The sequence below is a fragment of the Condylura cristata genome, unplaced genomic scaffold, assembly GCF_000260355.1.
Source record: "Condylura cristata isolate star-nosed mole 26May11 unplaced genomic scaffold, ConCri1.0 scaffold00016, whole genome shotgun sequence".
Classification (NCBI taxonomy): Eukaryota; Metazoa; Chordata; class Mammalia; order Eulipotyphla; family Talpidae; genus Condylura; species Condylura cristata.
Genome location: NW_004567117.1, coordinates 10,767,511 through 10,787,812, shown reverse-complemented (window position 1 = coordinate 10,787,812; position 20,302 = coordinate 10,767,511). Strand labels below are relative to the sequence as shown.

Below are 20,302 nucleotides of genomic sequence, written 5' to 3'. Positions count from 1 at the left end.
GATACCAGTCATGACCTCAAGCAGGCCCAAATGTGGCAACAGCAAACTTATGGAAAGTGTCCTCAGGGTCAAAGTTGATCTAGACAGTTTCCTGTGGCTAACTTTTCTAGAACTGTCTTCTCTTCCTGAGAAAAATGACCCAAAGGGCTTCCTTCATGGGCCAACTGGTCACTCGGATGGGACACATCTGGTGTGGATGTAGTTGCTCAAAAATGACATGAAGCTTCTTATAATAAGAATACTGTAAGTCTTATTTTGAGCAGATCTATTTTCCAACAAAGCTAAGAGGTTTCCAACTAAAACAGAATTAGTGGCCAATCAAGACAGTGTGGGCTGGACTTTACATGTATCTTTTAGAGTGTCCATTCCATTGCCCAAGTGGAGCAGAGATAAACTCCTGACTGCAGGTTGCTCATACACAAGGACCAGCTTCTAATGGCTCTCAGGATCAGGTAGCCAGAACTCTCAGTGTGACCCCTTAGAAAAAGCACTGAGCATGTTATAGTTATTGAGTGATTAAACCCTCAAAACTTTCAAAGGGGGCCCAAGACTATCTTGTGTTTCAATAACCAGAGAACTGTTGTTGCTATATCCTGCTACCATGACTAAGAGTTAAATTTTTCTAAATGAATCATTGACGGGCCACATTTTCAGTTCAGCTAGTGAAATATCATACTGAAGATGGCCTGAAATAGTTATCTATGTATTATTTATATCAGATGGTATCACTTTATCTAGTTAAAATGTTTGCATAATAAAAAATGCCAAGCAAATATGTAAATAATTTTAAATGTTTTACCTAAGAGTTTACATACTTTGTTTCATATTGTTGCATGTTTCAAATCAGACATTTGTCTACCTATAAATGAATATACACAGCATAAATTTCAGATATAAAAAACATTTTTAAAGACTTTAATGAATCCCATCAAAACATACTGTGTAAAAATAAAGTAGCTCAAGGTCATTGTTCCTGATCCTGTGCACAGCCCGCCCTCTAGCGTCTCCTTGTAAACCTTGCCCAAGTTTAAACCATACTCTCAATCTCACAGTGTTAATAGGATTAAGAACTGTGTCATCAAATTAACAGAACAAGACTAAAACCCTGACACGGATAAAAATTCAATCAGAAGAAAGTGAAGATCCTTCCAGAAGCTGATGGTAACTTCACTGAAAAGACACTGCAGAGTTAATGGTAAAGAATTATATTAAAACATTTCATTTGGTAGAGTCTTAACAGAGGGTACAAATGATAGATGGTGATGTCTTAAAAAGTGATAAATTTGGAACTACTAGTACCGATGTCATTTTATTGTTATAGTAAAGAGACATTTCAAATATTCATTAAGTAGAGGGGTTTTATTTTTTTCCTGGAATATAGTAAATATACATAAAGCAGATAAATATCCCCTTTGTGGGGAGTAAAATAATCTAACTTGTTTTAGAGATTTAATTTTATTAAAGTATATAGTTATTTGATTTATTTAACTTTCCTTAGTAAAGTTTTAAATATTTCCATTTGGGATGTTTAAAATCAAGGCATATCAAGTTAAATTGAAAAGGAAATTCATTATCCAAGGAGAAAATTAACTATGACTTCACGTATCTTGATGGATTTATGAGACTTTTTGTTTTAAATAAAAAAAATCGTAAGCCATGTAGGTAAACACTCAGTTGAAGATAAAGAATTTTGGAAAACAAAGATCTTCTAATACTTTTAACTAATTCTGTGTTTAGGCAGGTTTGCTCTTGACAAGAAAAGAAAATGAAGTTTGAAATCTGTAGGGCTGTGATACACACCACTGTCGCTTTCAATTTCAAGTGGTAGGCATTTTGCTCATCTCTAGGCAGTTCCTTGGAATTGCCAAGGCTCCCAATATGCTTCCTGAACCCAAACTCATTGTCCAAGGTTAAAAAGTAAAGAAAGAATAACTAAATTAGACAAAAATCCAAACACATTTCAGGTATTTTGGATGATGACCTTATTGATTGTCACTAAGAATGTAAACAAAACAGGGACTTGCTTTGTCTTTTATTTTATATTCCAGGTTTTCATATGTTTCAAGCAAATCAGCATAAATTGTCTAAAGCCATAAAGAAAAATGGACAGAAAAATGCTTTGGATTACCATATGTTTTCAATTGGTGCCTACAGAACCAACCTAATGGAAAGCATTTGATGCAAGTTTATTTTTCCTTTTGCAGTAACAGCAGGAACATGAAGCTGCCACTCTTGGTGTTTATTGTGTATCTGCTATGGTTGAAAGGTTGTCACTGTGCACCTACTCAGAAGGATAAAACTGCTATCCCTGGAAACCTGAAGAGTATGTTTGGTTTCTTTATCTGTGCCATGTCCTGTTTGCATGTCTTGCTGGCATTTATAGTGATTTACAGTTGAGAGATAACTGTATTCATTATAACCCTCTAGTTTCACGGTGAGCCCTTCTCTAGTCTCTTAAACCAAATAGACACGACGCCAAGCAGCTGAATAAAAATAGAAAATTCCAGTTGAGTATCTGAGACTGTTCCTATATCCAGATGTTTGTTATCGTGTAGCTAGAACTTGCCAACTTTTGGACTGCATTTCTTAGTATCATCCAGATGTTTGGTATCATCTAAGCACAATTTTAATGAACAGTGAAATTCTTTCCTAGTATTTGAAAATTTTAAACAATCAAAGTAATCTGTGTAGTTATTCTTTGGATAATGAAAGAATGGGTTATGACATTGAATCTGCTTGGTATGTGCTCATTAACTGGTGACCTTTGCTTGATGATATATACTTTGGGTATTTAATGCTTAGAAAAATACATTAGTTAAAATGTAGCTGATTTGGGATATATAATTGAATATGAAGGTAAGAATAGTTCCTTAGGAAGTCACATTGGCTTTTACAAAGAAAGAATGACAAGCAATGAAAATGTGAAACCATTAAATGTTTATGAAAGGTACATAAGAGGTGACAAGTAGATTATTAAAAAAATCTTGGATTATATATAAGACATTCTAGGCTTGCTGACCCCTGGAAAGATACTTGAAGTTACAAGAAAGGGAAGTTGTTTGAGGTTCCCAGATGGGTGTTTAATAGAAATTGTGAAGAAAATTTTCTTTTCTCTAATATAACCACACTTGTGACTTAAATGCAAGGAAAATAATTCAATAAATGAAAACAGTACCTGAGGAAAGTGACAGGAATGAGATTAAACAAACTTGATTTGTCTAGGAGCTTGGAAGTGAAGAACAGAAGGAACTGTTAGAGTGGGGTTGGGGGGAGGGAGAGTGTCCACTCTCAGTGTTTAACTCTGTGAGAGAACAAGTAAGTATTTATTTAAGGGATATGAAAAATTGGTGATCTCATTACATTCTTATACACTGTAATCTGATCAGATCTCAAAAAAAAAAAATTGCAACTGTCTTTTAGGCTTTCCAGAAGCTGGGAAGATAGATGTGGATGAAGAGGTGAAGAAGGCTTTGATTGGTATTAAGCAAATGAAAATCATAATGGAAAGAAGAGAGGAGGAACATACCAATCTAATGAAAACTCTAAAGACGTGCAAAGAAGAAAAACAGGTACAGAGATTGAAAATAATAGCTGCTCTTAAACATATCTGACCACAAACCTGTACTTGTTAGTGTAACTGATGAATTACCTGTTTTCCCAAATACTAGATTTTCTAGAGAGCAGCCCATAATGGGAGAAAAGTATAATAAAAATATCAAATTTCTTTAAAGAACATAGGCTTTTAGAGTAGGGTTTGCAGAACTCTAAACCCAAAAATCTGGGAGCTATACCTCTGGGAAGTGCTGCTTCTTTTAAAATGTTTTATTCTTTGTGGTTAGGATATTGAGTCAAAGTGTTAGAGAGTTTTGACTAATCAGTGGTCTCCAAAGTTTTTTGATCTCCCATCCTTATAACAAATATCTTTGTTAAATGATCTACCAAGTATATACTTATTAACTTATTTATAAATTAGATACATAAACTATCAATATCTGGAGGCACAAAATATACTTAGAGTGAGGATTGTCATTAGCAAAAGTGGATATGTTATGTTTCAAATAATCTTGCAGATATTTTGAAATTTTTTAGCTTACTTGCTAGATCTGATTAGATCATCATTTTTCATTTTGTCATGTGGCCAGTAAAGAGCTCATAACAAAACTGTCAGCTCCATGCTTCATACCATGTGTTTCCCGGCTTAAATTATTTTTTTTAAGATTTATTTATTTATGCATACAGAACTGGGGTACAAGCCAGAGGTGCAGGGGGTGGTGAGAGGATTCACCAGAGACAGAATGGGGAGCAGAACAGGCAGATCTACGAAGTACACTGCTGAGGGGAGCAGCGGGTAAGTCAGGAGAGGTCTGCCACGCCATGTGGTCACCTCCGGGGCCAGGATTGAACTCATGCTGAAGTGGCTTCAGCTTCTCAGTGCTGTGCTTTAACCTGCTGCGCTACCAGGGAGGGCCCCGAGCTTAAATTATATAACTGAGCTTAAATTATTAGTGTTTTTTAATACCAGGTCGTTTTTTACAAAAATCTTTCAAGACTCCCATTTAGTGAGGGTTTGTTAAAAGTAGATGATGATGAACCTGAGCCCTCTTTCTGAAGCAGCAGTTTGCTGCAACAGAATGCAAGAGAACAAAGAAAGAGGAAGCCATTGCCAAGGCTCCTGGAATGCTCAGGATCCCTTTTCAGGACCCTTGGTAAGTACTTACTTGTCTACACAGTGGCCTATAACCAGCACTGCTAGAGTGCACCAGGGCATAGGAAATAGCACATCAGTCCAGTCAGTTTTTTAAGGTCAAATACCTTCACTTCATAGTTGTATTTCAAACTACGTGTTTTCCCAATTACACACATTGTATCCAAATATCCATGGATATTTAAAGTTGTTTACACATTAAACAGTATACAGGTCACTACAATTTAAAATTATCCATATGCCATAGCTCACCCTTTAATCATATTGACAACAAAACAATCAAAACAAATGCCTTTTAAAAGTTATTTTCCAACACTATTCTTAAGTCAGTAGGAAATCGAAATGATAAGAAAAGTAATTTGGAAAATATTCTATTCTATTTTGACATTGAGAGAAAAATATTTTTAAAGCTTAATTTCATTTCTTAAAAGTTTTTAGTTGTGGCATAAGCCACATGACATAAAATTAACCATCTTAAATATGTTTATGTGTACAGCTCAATAGTGTTGAATATATTCCCACTGTTATGCAACCCATCTCCAGGATTCTTTTTTCCCAGAATTCTTTCCATATTGTAAAATGAAAACTCTAATCTTTGTTAAACAGCTCCCCATTTCTCTTCTCTGAAGTCAATTTTTAAGTGAGAAAATACAAATAACATTTTAATATATCCTCCTTATACCTACAGACCTATAAAGTTGGAGGTCACTGAATTCCAGATAGCTGTGAGAACTGTTTTCACAGAGGTCTCCCTGCATTCATTAAGCAGTTAGACAGGGCTGTGTGCAGGCTAACCCCAGAGCTGTAGATCAGTCTGTCACCAGACTGGTTGATCTGACCACATTTGCATCATGAGACATGTCATCTGATCAGTAACTGCAAACCCTTGCTTTGGGTAGAAATCAAGAGATTTTGAGAAAATTAAAAATAACTCCTCATGAGGAAAATGTGGAAGCGCCTAGAGCTGGTTTCTTCCCTGGTGGGCTTGTGAATCTGGCCGGCTGGGAATAATGATACTGAATAACATTTACAGACCTTTCCTAAAGCACATTATCACATGTAATTCTGCCCACATCTGGGTAAATCATTACTTTCATTTTTTCAGCAAAGGAAACTGAGGATGCTCCTTAACATGTTAAACCAACATTGTAATGAATGAATGGGGTTAAAAAAAAAAACAAAAAACAGCTAACTCTGTGCCTGTGGGACCTGATGACTTTCTTTTTCTCCTTTGCTGTGTTTCCTGGCAAGTTGAAAGTATACAGGAGAAAAGGAATGTTCCAGTTGGGGATGGATTAAGCAAGCATTGATTTCAGTTTTAGGACTTCTAATTTTTTCTGAAAAACCAACTTATCCATAAAAATTCATCAAATTATATTTTTAAGGTCTGGATATTCAATTAACAAATTAGTATTAAAAAAGAAAAACCTGAGTTAGCCTGAGTTTCCCTCCCTCAAATCACCTTAGACATAGACTAAAGGATACCATAGACAAACCAAGAATTGGCAGTCATGGGCTGGTGCCCCAGCTCCCCGTAGACTTTCCTTCTGTGGCCCCAAGTCATAAGAGCCCCACAGCCCCTCCTGCTTATGTGATAGGCTCTGAAATGTAGGGAAAACATCTGAGACTTATTAAAGTGGGAAACCCTAGAGTGGCTTAATTTGGGGGAGGATTTGCCATCCCACTCTAGGTTTATATGGAATTTTGATAAACTGCAAACCACAGGAATAGGGTTTTAAATATGGACTCTGTTGGTTTGTGGGGCATTCAGGAGAAATTGAAGGAGTGACAGGGCATTCCTAAAGCAGAGATCTACTTCATCTAGGACATTTTACCTCCCAAATTGGGATTTAGGATTTGTTAATTGGTTTTTGTTATGTTCTGCCTAAAACAGAACCTTAAGAGATAAACTCTATTGTATTTCTATATGCCGAGACTCAAAAATGTTAAGCAATTTGCCCAAAGATTTCCAGTGACTATAATTTGGAATTGCTGGCTTTTGGTTTAGGATGATAATAAGCAGAATATTTAAAGTGGACTGATTAAGAAAATCTGGAGGTATTTTTGCTGTCATTGTAAGACAACCTTTTTTGAGAAGATATAAGACTCTACAATTGTTCCGCAAAGCAAGATAAGACAAGAAAATTGTGTCTGGGCCATCAGATGCATTTAGCAGGCTGAAGTCCTATAGTTTTCTTATGTGAGATGTAGTGAAAGCCACCAAGCTTAGCACAAAGGTTTTGCCAAGAGAGCAGCTAAAAATATCCAAGCCCCTCAGAGGAGACAAGGGAGATTTTCAATTCCAGGGGTTTCCTTGGACTTAATATGTCAGGAAAGGGTGGTTTCCTTTTCTTTTCTCTTAGGTAGAGATTTACAATAAGCAGACACTAATTTTCACCTCAGGGAGATGCTATTAGCTCTGCTTCTGGGCAGGTTCATCATAGCCTTCAGTCTCCTGAACTGAACTACATGTCAGGCTTATGTGAAACCAGTCTTCAAGGATGGGAAGCTGGGGCCGATCCCAGAGCACTGGCCTAGGGGGAGCTCCCAGGGCAGGGCTGGGGGTCTCAGGCACATGTGTCACTTCCCCTGGGTTCCTTACCACCCAGAGTCTGGCCAAAAACAGCAAGGAACAACGAGGCACAGTGTTCAGAATACTGTCAAGGAGAGAGAAGACCTGAAAATATAGCATCTCTATAGTTAGAACAGGTTAAAACAGATTTGATTTGATATATGAGAAGTGTGCTTTCTTGCAATGTTTAAGAGCAAACATAAAAGAAGCATAAATAAGGGAAATAAATGTGCCAGCTTTATAAACCTTAAAAGCTTCCTTTCCATATCCTCCAAGGACTAGATATGAACAAACAGATCAATTACAATGATGCTACTGGAGTAGCAACCATTGGTTTACCCCATTATTGGCTCACCCCCTCTAGCATAATGCTTGGCAAGCACTCAGCACTCAATAAACACTTGTTGAATGAATGAATGAGTGAATGAATGAATAGATGGGCAAATTTTTCACATTAGGTATCAGTGTTCTTAGTAAAACAGAAAGCTCTGGGGGAGATCTGCCAATTGCTAGGGGTCTGATAAAGGAATGAAGAACTGGTCTGGAATATGCACATTTTTTAAAGGGTAGAATTAAAGAAAGTACACATAGTAATGAAATGGAAATAGGATGTTTATTTCTACTTTTTAATCAGGAAGCCCTAAAACTTATGAACGAAGTTCAAGAACATCTGAAAGAGAAAGAAGAGTTATGCCAGGTGTCTTTGACAGACTCCTGGGATGAATGCAAATCTTGCCTGGAAAGTAATTGCATGAAATTTTATATAACCTACCAACCTACCTGGCCATCTATGAAAAATATGGTAAGAGAAAATTGGAGCCCAAAATCTGAGTCCTTAAGATAGCTATTCAGCTTACTGAAGAAAAAATAAAACAACTTATATTACTGTTTAAACCAGAGGTGCCTGACCTGATGGGCTTCTGTAATCTAACATTCAGGCTTAAAGATGAGCATCTGTTATTATTTATAAGTTAGAACAGTCACTTAGGGTTTTTCTCTCCCTTTATTGATACTTCCTGTATCTCCTTTAGAAAACCCTGATTCTTTCTGCCTTGTGTTTGTTTTCTGTGCATATATTCTAACTTAAATGTGAGCCCTTTGAAGGCAGGGCCCATATCTTGTCTTCACTTGAGCATTGTAGAATCTAATAAATGTTTGTATTCTGAATAATAGTATTATAGTCTCTGATTTCAATCTGTTTTAATATTTTCTTGAATGTCAAATATTTGAAGACATTCTCTGCCTCCCAAAGCTCTCCTTTTCGGAGCTTGCCTTACTATGGCAGCATGCCAGCATGCACAGGGATGCACACACACACACACACACACACACACTCACTCGGGCCCTCTTCAGCCCTGTCCGTATATGTTCCTGAGGATTGCTGTGCTTTCCTTTTAGTACCCATTTGGCTATCATCTAAGCAGAGGGAATCACAAAGGGTGGTGACCTCAATAGGATCAGCTCTGCCCCAGAAAAGACCCTTTTCTATTGGCCTGACTTCCCTTCCCCCTTCGATATATGAGTTGAACATGAAATGGAGTAAAATTTTTCTCTCCATCTTGGAACATGCATTAATTAGAGTAAACTCCTAGCTTGGCAGTGCCATGCCCAATTAGAGCATGAGCAACCCCTAGGATAATTCATATGCCAAGTTAATTTTCCTCCACTGTTAATTGCATCTGCTCTGTTTTTATACCCACTGTCACTCTTTAATATCCAGAATATGGTGGAATGAGTACTGACTAGAAATTAGGAGATTTCTATCTATGCCAGTTGTGTGACCTTATGAAAATTTCTTGACACTTAACGTGTATTTTTGTGGATGAATGAATTCAGGTAAACTAAATAATGTCATCTATAATATTTGCTGTATTTTTGTGGATGAATGGAATCAGGTAAACTAAATAATATCATCTATAACATTCAACACAGCCATTTCACTCATGTAAGATTAAGTTTTTAACCTTTAAGGCATAAACTTAAAGGTTTAGATAAAGCAGAGCATGGTGAAGCTGTTGGAAATCTTCCACACAGTGGGAAATTCTACACCTAGAGCTTCTTTCCTTTTACTGCACAAGGATGGCTTTGATTGCAACTAATATGTAACCATCTCTACGTATCCATTTAATTATGTCAGGCATTTATATAGTTCAGAGTGAATGTACTCATCTTTTCCTTTCCATTTGGCTTATTTATGAGATGAGAAAGAGGGAAGCATGAAGACACTAATGAAATGCCTCTGAAGGAAAAATAAAAAGAATTAAGACAGAGAAGAAAGACAAGAACCTTCTTTAAGTTGCTAGGCTGTCTGTCCTGTGCCTTTTAGAACATGGAATGCCAACCATTCCAGCCAGTACATGAGCTCTGGCTTTTCCACAATACTGAAAATGTGGCCTCTTTAGGCAAACAAACCAGGAAGAATTTCAGATCCAAATTCCGTAATCAAAGTTATATACAAGAGCATTAATAAATTATCATAAAGTGAATTGCCTTGTCCAAGCTTGTTCTCATTAGTGTTCTCCATTCAGAATGACTACTGCAAATTGACTTAAAGTTTATAATAGTCCCCAAAAGAAAATAAATTCTTATTCAATTTCATCCCTAACCCACAGGTTGAACAGTTTTTTTGGAAGATGTATCAATTTCTATTTTCTTTCCAAGAAGATAATGAAAAAGATCTCCCTGTCAGTGAAAATTCCACCGAGGAAGATGTACAACTGACCCAAATAGAGAATGTGTTCAACCAACTGGCTGTGGACATGAGAATTCTCTTTAACAAGAGTTGTAACATCTTCAAACAGATGCAACAGGAATTTGACCAGGCTTTTCAGTCATATTTCATGTCTGATACAGACTTAATTGAGCCTTACTTTTTTCCTGCTTTTTCCAAAGAGCCAAAGAGAAAAGCAAATCATGTGCAAAGCTGGGACATTCCCAATTTCTTCCAGCTGTTTTGTAATTTCAGTGCCTCTATTTATCAAAGTATCAGTGAAACAATTACTGACATGCTGTATGCAATAGAAGATTTACCAAAACAAGACAAAGGCAAGTATTAAATGATTATCTTTGTTTAAATGTCTATACCAAAGTCAAGTTTTGTTTAGCTTTGGAAATGGTAGATTAAGTCATTATACAATGTATCTGAGTGTGAGCTATAAGGATGATCAAAGTTTCAGATCTTTAAAGAAGGTTTGAAATCTGCAAAATACTACTCCTCTTCCATCACTGTCAAGAGTTCTGTGGGACTGGTCACTCTGTTTAAAGCAAAATTTCAAAGCTGATAAAGAAAATACTAGTAGGGTAAGAAATAGAGAAAAATGGTTGCTTTATGAAAATTCATGTAGATGCTCTGTCTATTCCACTTGAGCCTTGTGGAGTTTCTTTCAAGTCAGTCAGGCTCCTCAGCTCCCATTGGGGAAGAAGTCTAGTGTCACATGTAACCAGGTTACACTTAAGCCTTCCTCAGCCCCTCTGTGTCACAGCTACAATTTCTTAAATCATAACAGTTATGAACAAAACCATAGAGAATGCTCATTGTCCAACCTAAAATAGAACAGCAAATAAAAACAGAAATTTCCACAAAGAAATAGAATTGCTTTCTACCAACACTACTTGTGACCCATGATAACTCATATTGGAAAAGTATTGCTGTTTTAAATTTTAAATCAGGAGATACCTTCTTTGGGCTTCTATGGGTTTGGACATAGAATCTCTGTAGTGGGAGATGTGGACAAGGTGTAGCATCTGTGTTTCCTTGGGCTTCTCTTATGGACCACTAGGCCAAGGAAAAGGCTGCTCTCTGACATGAAAACTGAAGTGGACTCCTAAAATCTTTCCATTTATGACAGCAGGGACAAAACTGGAAGCTTTTATGCTAAGTGAAAAAGCTAGACACACAAGAACAAATACTGCATGATACCACTTATAGAAAGAATCTATAGAAGTCAACACATTGCTGCACAGTGGACTGGCAAGTGCCAGAGGCTGAAGAGTGGGAAATGGTGAGGTGTTTGTCCATGGGTACCAAGTTCCATCTATGAGGACTTGGATCCTGCAGCCCAAGGAGAATATAAACTTCCATGCTTCCTGCTTTGCCCCCTAGGTTTTCAGAGATGTGTCCTTAGCTATTTCTTTAAGTTCTTTAAACTCCCTTCTTCACTCCCCTCTTCCTGCCAGGGAACCCCTCTTGTCAGTATAAGTTGCTTGTAATATGGACATGCACATGTGCCCACACATGGGGAACACAGTGTTCCCAGCATCCACTAGGAAGCCCCAACCCATCAGTCCCTGCACAGTCCCTGGTCGAGGTCTCAGGGCCCCCGGCCTGCTGCTCCCTACATAGTCCTGATCAACTCCCTTCTGACGCTGGCCTGGCTGCCTTTCCTGGACAGGTGAGTTCTGACAGTGCTTCCCCACCCTGAGGCCTCCAAGAAAAGTATTTTCACATCCCCTCCCCCACCCCTTTCTCTTTTTAATCAACTTGCTAACAAAGGGCATGTAGTGAAAAATAAGTTTCTGTTATGCAAGATAAGAACATGCTAACGGTTACCCATCCAGCATAGAACCAGTATTTACAATACTATATTAGATACTTAAAAGTTTAAGAGGGCATATCTTATGTTTAGCATTGTTATTATGAAGAATTAAAATAAGACAGAAAAGGACATTTTTGGAGGTGATAGATAGGCTTATGGTGTAGATTATGGTCATGGTTTCTTGGGTGTGTTCTTATCTTCAAACTCACAATTACCGTTTTTTTGTATGGAAAGGAAAATGAGCTACATCTAGCTGATGATTGTCCAATCTCTACTAGCTGCAGCTGGCAACATTTAACTCTAATTCTCAACACTATCATAACATTGCAATATGGCCTCTGTATAGGAGGGGCTTACCTCACACATAGAAACCTGGAAGTCATGCCTTATATCCTTCCCATCCCATTGTTCCACAGCAGAGAACAGCTCTCATACTTGAATTGTTGTTGGGTTCTGTTTTAGGGTTTCTAGACTTATCTCCTAAGTCAGGGGTTTGGTCCAATATTCCATTCTGAAGTCCCAAATTCACTAAGTATCCAGGAAGAGCATCAGGATAGTAAATTTCATATCACTCAATGCTGGAGTGATATGAAATAATTTTTACCTGATCCTTTAAAATAGATAAATAGTTTGGGAATATGTTTATTTTTTTTAAAGATTTATTTATTTATGCATACAGAGCTGGGGTACAGGCCAGAGGTGCAGGGTCAGTGAGAGGATTCACCACAGACAGTGTGGGGAGCAGAATAGGCAGATCGATGAAGTACACTGCTGAGGGGAGTAGCAGGTGAGACAGGAGAGGTCTGCTGCCCCTTGTGGATCACCTCTGGGGCCCGGGATCGAACCCTCACTGAAGCAGCTGTGGCTAGATTACAGTGCTGCATCCTAACCCTTTGTGCCACCAGGGAGGGCTGGGAATATGTTCTTTAACAACAACAACAACAACAACAAAAGAAGTGCTTCCCCTCCTCCTGCCACCTACCCTATATTTCATGTAGTATAGCAACCTTCCACATATTTAATTGCTATATTTAATTGTGCGTCGGAGTAGAGGTGAATACTAAACAGTATTCTAACCACTGCTACTCCCTCCCACCCCATCAAGAATGTGAATTTCAGGTTCCCCCTCACCCACAGGCTTCAAGCCCAGCCCCTACTCTGAGTGGGCTCATGGGTCCCCTCTTCCAGTCCTTCCCTCTCCCAGGCCCTGCATGTCCAGGGTTTCTATAAATGTGAAAATTAAAAACAAAAATGAAACAGTAAACAAAAAAGCCTGTGTCATTCCCTTATTCACTTCTTCCGCCTGCATCCCCATCCTAACCAGATGGTCCACAATAAGATGAATGGAGGAGATGCTCTCTTCCCAGATGAGCATGTGTGGACTATTTATCAAGAAGAGTATACAGGGGCTGTAGTGTATTTGCAGGTGGTTTCCATTGTTATTCTGGACAGGTGGTGGGTGAGGGATGGACCAATTTCCCCCCCCACCCCCCACAATGCACCTAATTAGTAGTCACTTTGAGCTTTGCCCTTGCAGTAGGCAGAATATCAATAGCTGCTCAAAGATACCACACCCCTGTCCCTGGAACCTGTGAATATATTGCAGAGCAAAAGGAAATTAAGGTTAGAGTAGAATTGAGATTTCTAATTAGCTGGCCTTAAAGTAGGAAACTTATTCTGAATTATGTGATTGACTCCAATGTAATCACAAAGGTTCTTAAAAATGGAAGGAGGAAATAGAAAAGAATCATAAAGATGGCAGTCTGAGAAATATCTGGCCCCATGTTTGCTAATTTGAAGCTAGAGGAAGAGGGTGATAGCTAAGGAATGTAAGTGACTACTAGACCAGGCTTCTGTTCTCTGCTCTCCCTGCTGTCTCGGCTGCCCCTACTGCTCTGCCTTCTGGCGTCAGCATGATGCCACCCTGTATGCCCAGCCTCTCAGCCCAGGTGCGCCCACTCCAGGTGCGGCCATCAGGCACACGTATAAGTCCACAGGTGTGGGTCTTAGAGCCAATGGTGGGAGGATGGAAAATGCTGACAATTTCCACTGAACCCTACAGGGGTGATCATAGGTTTTAAACAATGGCCCTCACAATTTATCACAAAATGAAATGTTTCATTTTTAAATTTTGAGGATTTATTATAATAGAAAATCACCAATTATAAGTTAAAAAGAAGTTTTTCCTAATGTAAAACTTAATTCTGAACTGTCAGTTTTCTATTGGGTAAGCTTTTTTTACATCATCCTTTTTATATGGATTCTTAATTCTTCTAGAAACAAAGTTTATCAAAGGTTAATCTATTTTGGGGCCTCCTTGGTGACACAAGGGATGAACTCTCAGCACTCTGAAGCTATAGGCTGCCAATGCAGCATAAGATCAATCCCCACAGCGCAGCAGACCTCTCCTGGCTGGACCTCTTGCCCCGCACTCCCCTGTTCCCCCCTCAGCAGTGTATTTCAGTTGAGCAGCCTGCCTGTTCTGTTCCCCACTCTGTCTTTGGTGAATCCTCTCACCCCTCCCCCCACACCCCATCTCTTGTATGTATAAATACATTTTTTTTAAAGTTGACCTATTTTTGCTGTCTAACCAGCTAAAGTGGTTAGCTAACTCTAACCACTGTTCATAACACATGTATATGAAATGCTAAAAGAATAACAATAAATAGCTACCACCCAGTTTAAGACATTTCTACTATTTTTATAATCCACTCTACTTCCCAGCTATTGTTTTTTAAAATTAAAATAAGTATTAGAAGTTTTTTGATAGAGAGAAGTCCAAAGAGAAAAGCAATTTACAATCCTTTGTTTAGTTGACTCCATTGACCTGGAAATAATAATGATAAAAATGAGTCACACTACATTTAAAATAATTCAAATATATATCAATTTCCTATCAGTTCTCTCTTTCTTCCAAAAAATAGTTACTATTAGAAACTTCTCGTGATTCCTTCCAGAGAATAAAATTATATGCATTAGTTTATACAAATAGTGATGGGTAATAATAATAGTAATAAGAGTGCTACATGAAGGGAGACCTATGTAATATTTATTAAATGTCAAATTGTCCTAGTGAGTAGTTGCATCAATGTGTGTTCCCATTGAATATAAGGAAATTTTGAATGCACTCGTAAAGAAAGTAAATAATATTGTATTCACTCTAAAGTGCAGACTCTCATGACACTGATGCATAAGTGTTACTTGTAGATTCCAATCACCCAAGCCTGCAATCAAAGACTTTGCCAGAAGAGGACATAGAACTGTGTGGAGATCTTGACCAGAATTTGTCAGAATGTTTCCAACTTCATGCAAGATGCCAAAAATGTCAGGGTTACCTACAGGAAGGTAAGTAATTATTTTCTCAGGGTTTCAATGGTACTGTAGTTAAAGGTTAAAAATCTCACTTTTACGAGCATTGTGGATTCATTTGCTTTCTTTTAAGCCCTTTTTTGCATGCACTTTTCCACCTGGAGATGTTCAATGCAGATTTATAAATTTTTTTAATTGTTTTTAATTTACATATGACACTATATTTGTTTCAGATGTACAAGGTAATAAATCAATATTCGTGGGTATTGTGAAATAGCCATACCATAAGTCCAGACAACATCCATCACATATAAGCTACACATTTTTCTTTCTTAAAACTGTAAATACTATTCTCCTAGCAAATTTCAAATATGAAAGAGTATTAACTGTGCTCATCATGCTGTGCTTTATATCCCCAGGACTTACCTTATAACCCTCTGCACTCATTTCAGCTACCCCTTCCTCCTGCAACCAATGTGTTTTCTGTATCTGTGAACTTGTTTTTAGTTTTGTTTTCAGATTCTACATATGAGATTAGGTGGTATATATCTTTCTCTGTCTGACTCTTAATACAATTTCTTCAAGGTACATCCATGTTATTACAAATGGCAAGATTTCCTTCTTCTTTATGGCTGAGCAATTATCAGCAAAGCTACACAAGTTCTAATAGCCCTGTTCAGTTCACATGGGTTGTTGTGCAGTAACAAAGAACTGCAGTCTCCAGTGGCCCTGTGAGCACAGAGCTTTATTTCTCATTCTACTATGTGTCAGTTACAGTTAAGTGACAGCTCTGCTACACAGGTCTCCCCTTAAACAAAGCTCCCACCACATAGAGCAGAACAAGTTCCACTGTCTGGGGTGGGGGCCAGGTGGAGCGTGGGGAGAAAGCATGATACATCCTAAGAGTTCTTGAAGCCTTCCTTCAAAAGTGAGATACTTGTCACTTTGAAGATGACAGTGTTTGACCTCAAGGTGGAAGGGAAGTGCAATTTCTGTGCATCCTCAGTGAGGAGAATCAGAGTGACAGTGAGGGGCTTTGAGGACTTTCAGAAACAGTACAAAAAGGAGAAGGAACAGCTAGATCTGTAATTCATGCCAGACCTGTGCCAAACAGGCACTTTATGATGTTATTTCATTCATGTCTATTTTCCCTCATTGAAAACTTATTCCAGGTGACAGGCTGCAAATAGAAAGCATAAGGGGTAGAACACAAACCCACAGCACCCAACTTGGAAATTTCACCAACATTTTCCTTTACCATGTTATTTTTTTCTTTGCTAGAATGTCCAGACGTACCTGAACTATGCATCAAAGAAAAGGAGACCCTTAACTTGGTCAATGTATCCAATCAACAGTATGCTCTGATTCTCCAGATGACCCAGCATCACTTGGATGAAACCGAATACCTGATGGAGAAGATGAGAGAGCAGTGTGGGTGGGTGGCTGAACTGGCAAAGCAGACCCCAGGAACTGAGAACACCTTAAATTCAATGAAGGTAATGGAGAGACCCAAGAACAGACATGGGGATTGTATGCACACACACAGATTTTCTGTTAATTTACTTAGAAATTGTATCTGAATTTGAAATCAAGCTGTGCAAAGATGTTCATATTTCTGTATGACTGTATTCAATCTGACCATTAAATGTAGTGCACCATGTTTAGAAAACAAGCAACTCTGGAGGCCTATGTGTGATTTGGTGGCAGGTGTGCTAAGGTGACATGAGGGCGGGGGGGGATTTCTATATTGCCAAATTGCTAACATGGATATAAACAGTGGTTACTTCAGTTTTAAGAGTTATTCATTACAATAAGCTTTCAAATTAATAACAACAACAATAACAAAAACAACCAAGGCAATCTCTAAAGAAAACCAGGCTGACATCCATCCTTGCTTAGCCTTTTTGTTCTCCATCTTGCTTTCCTCACTCCCTTAAAAGTTTCACTGGAAGACCCCCTTCGTAACATTGAGCTAGACCGTGTCTAGAGACTTGAACCTAGTGTTTCATTCTCTTTCCAACTACACAGTTTTGGCCCATGGCTGCTTTGGGAAAAGGTTAGAGTCACAACCAGCTCATTAAAAATAAATTAATTTAAAAAAATAAACAAACAAGCAAAACCAGATTACAAGAGGGTGTGTTTCATTTAATAAGTCATATGAATATTCACAGAACTTCCATTCCCACTGGGTATATGTTTATGTGTATGTAGATATGCATACATGCATGTAGGCATGTGTATTTTTGAGTCATAATATAAAATATATTTATAACTGTACAGCAGTTAAAAGGCTTTGAAAGTTGTTCTCTAATCTTTGCTGACTCTGATTCTAACAATCTGTTAGATCATACCATAAACAGGTAAAATAATTCAATGTATTTGATCATCCACGCTAATATAGACTTTTAGTTTAGTGAGGAAAAATTGTTTTGAATAAAATTTTAAGAAACATGTTAGCACTTTTGATCTTTAGAAAGGCACAATCAACATTTGTTTTTGTTGTTTGATCGTTTCCATTTTGTGCTTCAGCTTGTATCCATTTTGTTTGAGTAATACTAGCAGATTTATCTAAAATTCTTTATATTGATATCAAAATTGCTTCTGTTAACAAAAAAAAACCTCTAGAAAAAGGCACAAAATGATGTAAAAATAAACTATTATATAAAAAAACCCTTCATATACAAATAATAGTTTCCATTACACATTTTGCTAGCAATAATAGAGAGCACTATGTTTTAAGAACATTTAATACCTTCAGTGATTATATAAGGTAAATATTATTATTTCCAAAATTTTCAGATGAGGTCTAGAGAAGTTAAACAACTTGTCTGAGGTCACACAGCTAGCAGGTGGAAGAACTATTCGTTAAACTCAAGTAGTGTTTCTCCAGAATCAGTGCACTTAACCACTTGCTAAACTGCCTGTAATGTCACTTTTTCCAAACCAAGTCTTATTCCATTATGAAAGGAAAAGGAAAATCCATAAGATAGCAAATATTAAAGAGGACTCTGTGTTAAAATATAAACAATTTCTGGCAGGTGAACAAAGTAACTCTCAGTGGGTTGTTGATACATGGGTTTTAGCTTTATAATTATCTATAAAACCAAGAAAAAAATGCTTTATGCAGTTTTTATGTTTGTTTTAGTCACCAAATGGAAAAGAGGGAGTAATATTACCACTCCTTTATAAATTAGAACCAAGGAATTACCAGTTTTTATTTGGCTGCCTAATATTTTTCCTTTATTTTTTCTGTTCAAAATAATTCTTTTAAGGTTACATCAAGTTGCATGTCAATACTGTCTTGTTCAAATTATTAAAATCAAAGTATATGGATGTGAGAATTCATTAAGAAAGGAACTGATGTGTATTTCAGATAAACATTTCTCATAAAACTCACACATACAACGATAAATCAGATAGTTTACCACTTTAATACTATGGCACACATGTAGTGTTCAGCAAATAGTCATGGGTTCACTCACATTTTCCAGCATTTCAGTGTTGCCATGTAGCAAGCTCTGCCCAATACAATGTGAACATAATCAACAAATTATTTTTAGACTGAGACAGTGAAGAGCCTGTGTGTGGTTACCCATTCTGTTTTCTCTGCCAAAGGCTAAATGCCATATATTCCATAGGCAACAACCATGAGGTGCAGGTGCCTCTGTCAACCTGCATCCCCGAGAGTCTCACTGGCACGTTGTAGTGGATGTATGTGTGACAACGTAAATGTGTATTGATGAAGTTAATGCAAATTTGCTAATTTGCCTCAGCACAACTGAACTGAGTAATGTGGTATTATTAAATTAATCCTGAGTGCATGCTAGGATTCAATAATATTTTTCTGCATAATCTTTCTTCTTAGATACTTTCAAGTGCCCATGAGGGAAATTTTTCCAATCAAGATGAAATGACAGATTTAAGCATTCTGCCTTCCTCCAGTTTCACACTCAAGATCCCTCTTGAAGAAAGTGCTGAAAGTTCTAACTTCCTTAACAATGTGATGACAAAAGTTCTACAGCATTTTAGGGAACATTTTAAAACTTGGTAAGCAGAGTGCTTGACTAGGAATGTTTTGTTGACAGGTGAAGAAGAGCCATAAAAGGAAAAAAATAAAATTAATTCTAACCTAGAAAATATGTCCAACCTCATTAATAATCAGTGACATGAAAACTAAAACAAGATAGCATTTTTTGCCTATTGAATTTGCAAACTGAAAAATACAAAATCCTGATAGGTGTGTGACACAATAGGAATTCTCTTAAGCTACTGGCAGAACCATAAACCACTTTTTGCAAAACTATTTGATTATGCTACCAAAAAGCATAAAATTTATTTTTGATATAATAATTCCACTGCTGGAATTGACCCTATAGAGTATCTAAATTTGATTAAAAGACCTCCATCAAATAATAATTTGTAAAATGATTTAAAATAGTAAAATATTAAAAGGTACAATTATCATTTTACAGAAGGGGAACGTGAGGTTTAGGGTACAAGATTAAAGGAATTATTCATGTCAGTTGGGCAAAATCAGAATTTTAACTCAATTCTGATTCTTAATTTTCACCCTATACTACTTCCTGTAAGGATATTTGGTCAAAAACAAAGCTAGGTACAAAAATCTACATATGTAATGATCAAAACAAAAATGCCTAAAATCTACATTTAAAAGAAAAAGGATTGGGAGTCTCCCGGATGGTGTAGGGTGGGAAGGGGGTGTTGAAGCACAGCAATGTGAGACTATCCACAGCCCCAGCAGCAGGAGTTCAACCTGGGTCACCCAGCTGACCCACATGGTGCAGCCTACCTCTCCTATCTTGCCAGCTGCTCCCCTCAACAGTGTGTTTCAGTAGATCTGCCTGTCCTGTTCCCCATTCTGTCTCTGGTGAATCCTGTCTCCCCCACAACTCTGATCTGTACCCCAGCTTTTGTATGCATAAATAAATAAGTCTTTCAAAACAAACAAAAATAGGGATTGGCATCATATAATGGGAAAATAGATGCTTTTAAAAATCCTTTTTTCTTTGGGTTTTACTCCTAACTTTCAGTAGTGGATGCATAAATTTTAAAGATTTCTCATTAGAGAATACTTTGCTAAAATATCTAGGTAAGTGTAAACTGAGTACTATATTAGTATACTTTCTCAAACTTAGGATGGTCCTTCTGAAGTAGTGGCAC

General features: G+C 37.4%; 1 protein-coding gene across 1 annotated transcript; it reads left to right on the top strand.

The window, feature by feature from the left end:
• Nucleotides 1-1,103: 1,103 nt before the first annotated feature.
• Nucleotides 1,104-19,172, top strand: CLUL1 (clusterin-like 1 (retinal)). The gene is made up of 8 exons (XM_004683771.1): nt 1,104-1,188; nt 2,205-2,323; nt 3,421-3,569; nt 7,912-8,079; nt 9,890-10,322; nt 15,020-15,157; nt 16,403-16,617; nt 18,987-19,172. The coding sequence occupies exons 2-8, from the start codon at nt 2,218-2,220 to the stop codon at nt 19,170-19,172; spliced, it is 1,395 nt and encodes a 464-aa protein (XP_004683828.1). The 5' UTR covers nt 1,104-1,188; nt 2,205-2,217.
• Nucleotides 19,173-20,302: the final 1,130 nt, after the last annotated feature.

Bases quoted from the DNA above. Each gene is read 5' to 3' on its own strand.
- CLUL1 (XM_004683771.1), top strand. From the start codon at position 2,218: ATGAAGCTGCCACTCTTGGTGTTTATTGTGTATCTGCTATGGTTGAAA. The intron at 15,158-16,402 runs GTAAGTAATTAT...TTTCTTTGCTAG, and splicing joins TCAGGGTTACCTACAGGAAG to AATGTCCAGACGTACCTGAA. The intron at 16,618-18,986 runs GTAATGGAGAGA...CTTTCTTCTTAG, and splicing joins ACACCTTAAATTCAATGAAG to ATACTTTCAAGTGCCCATGA.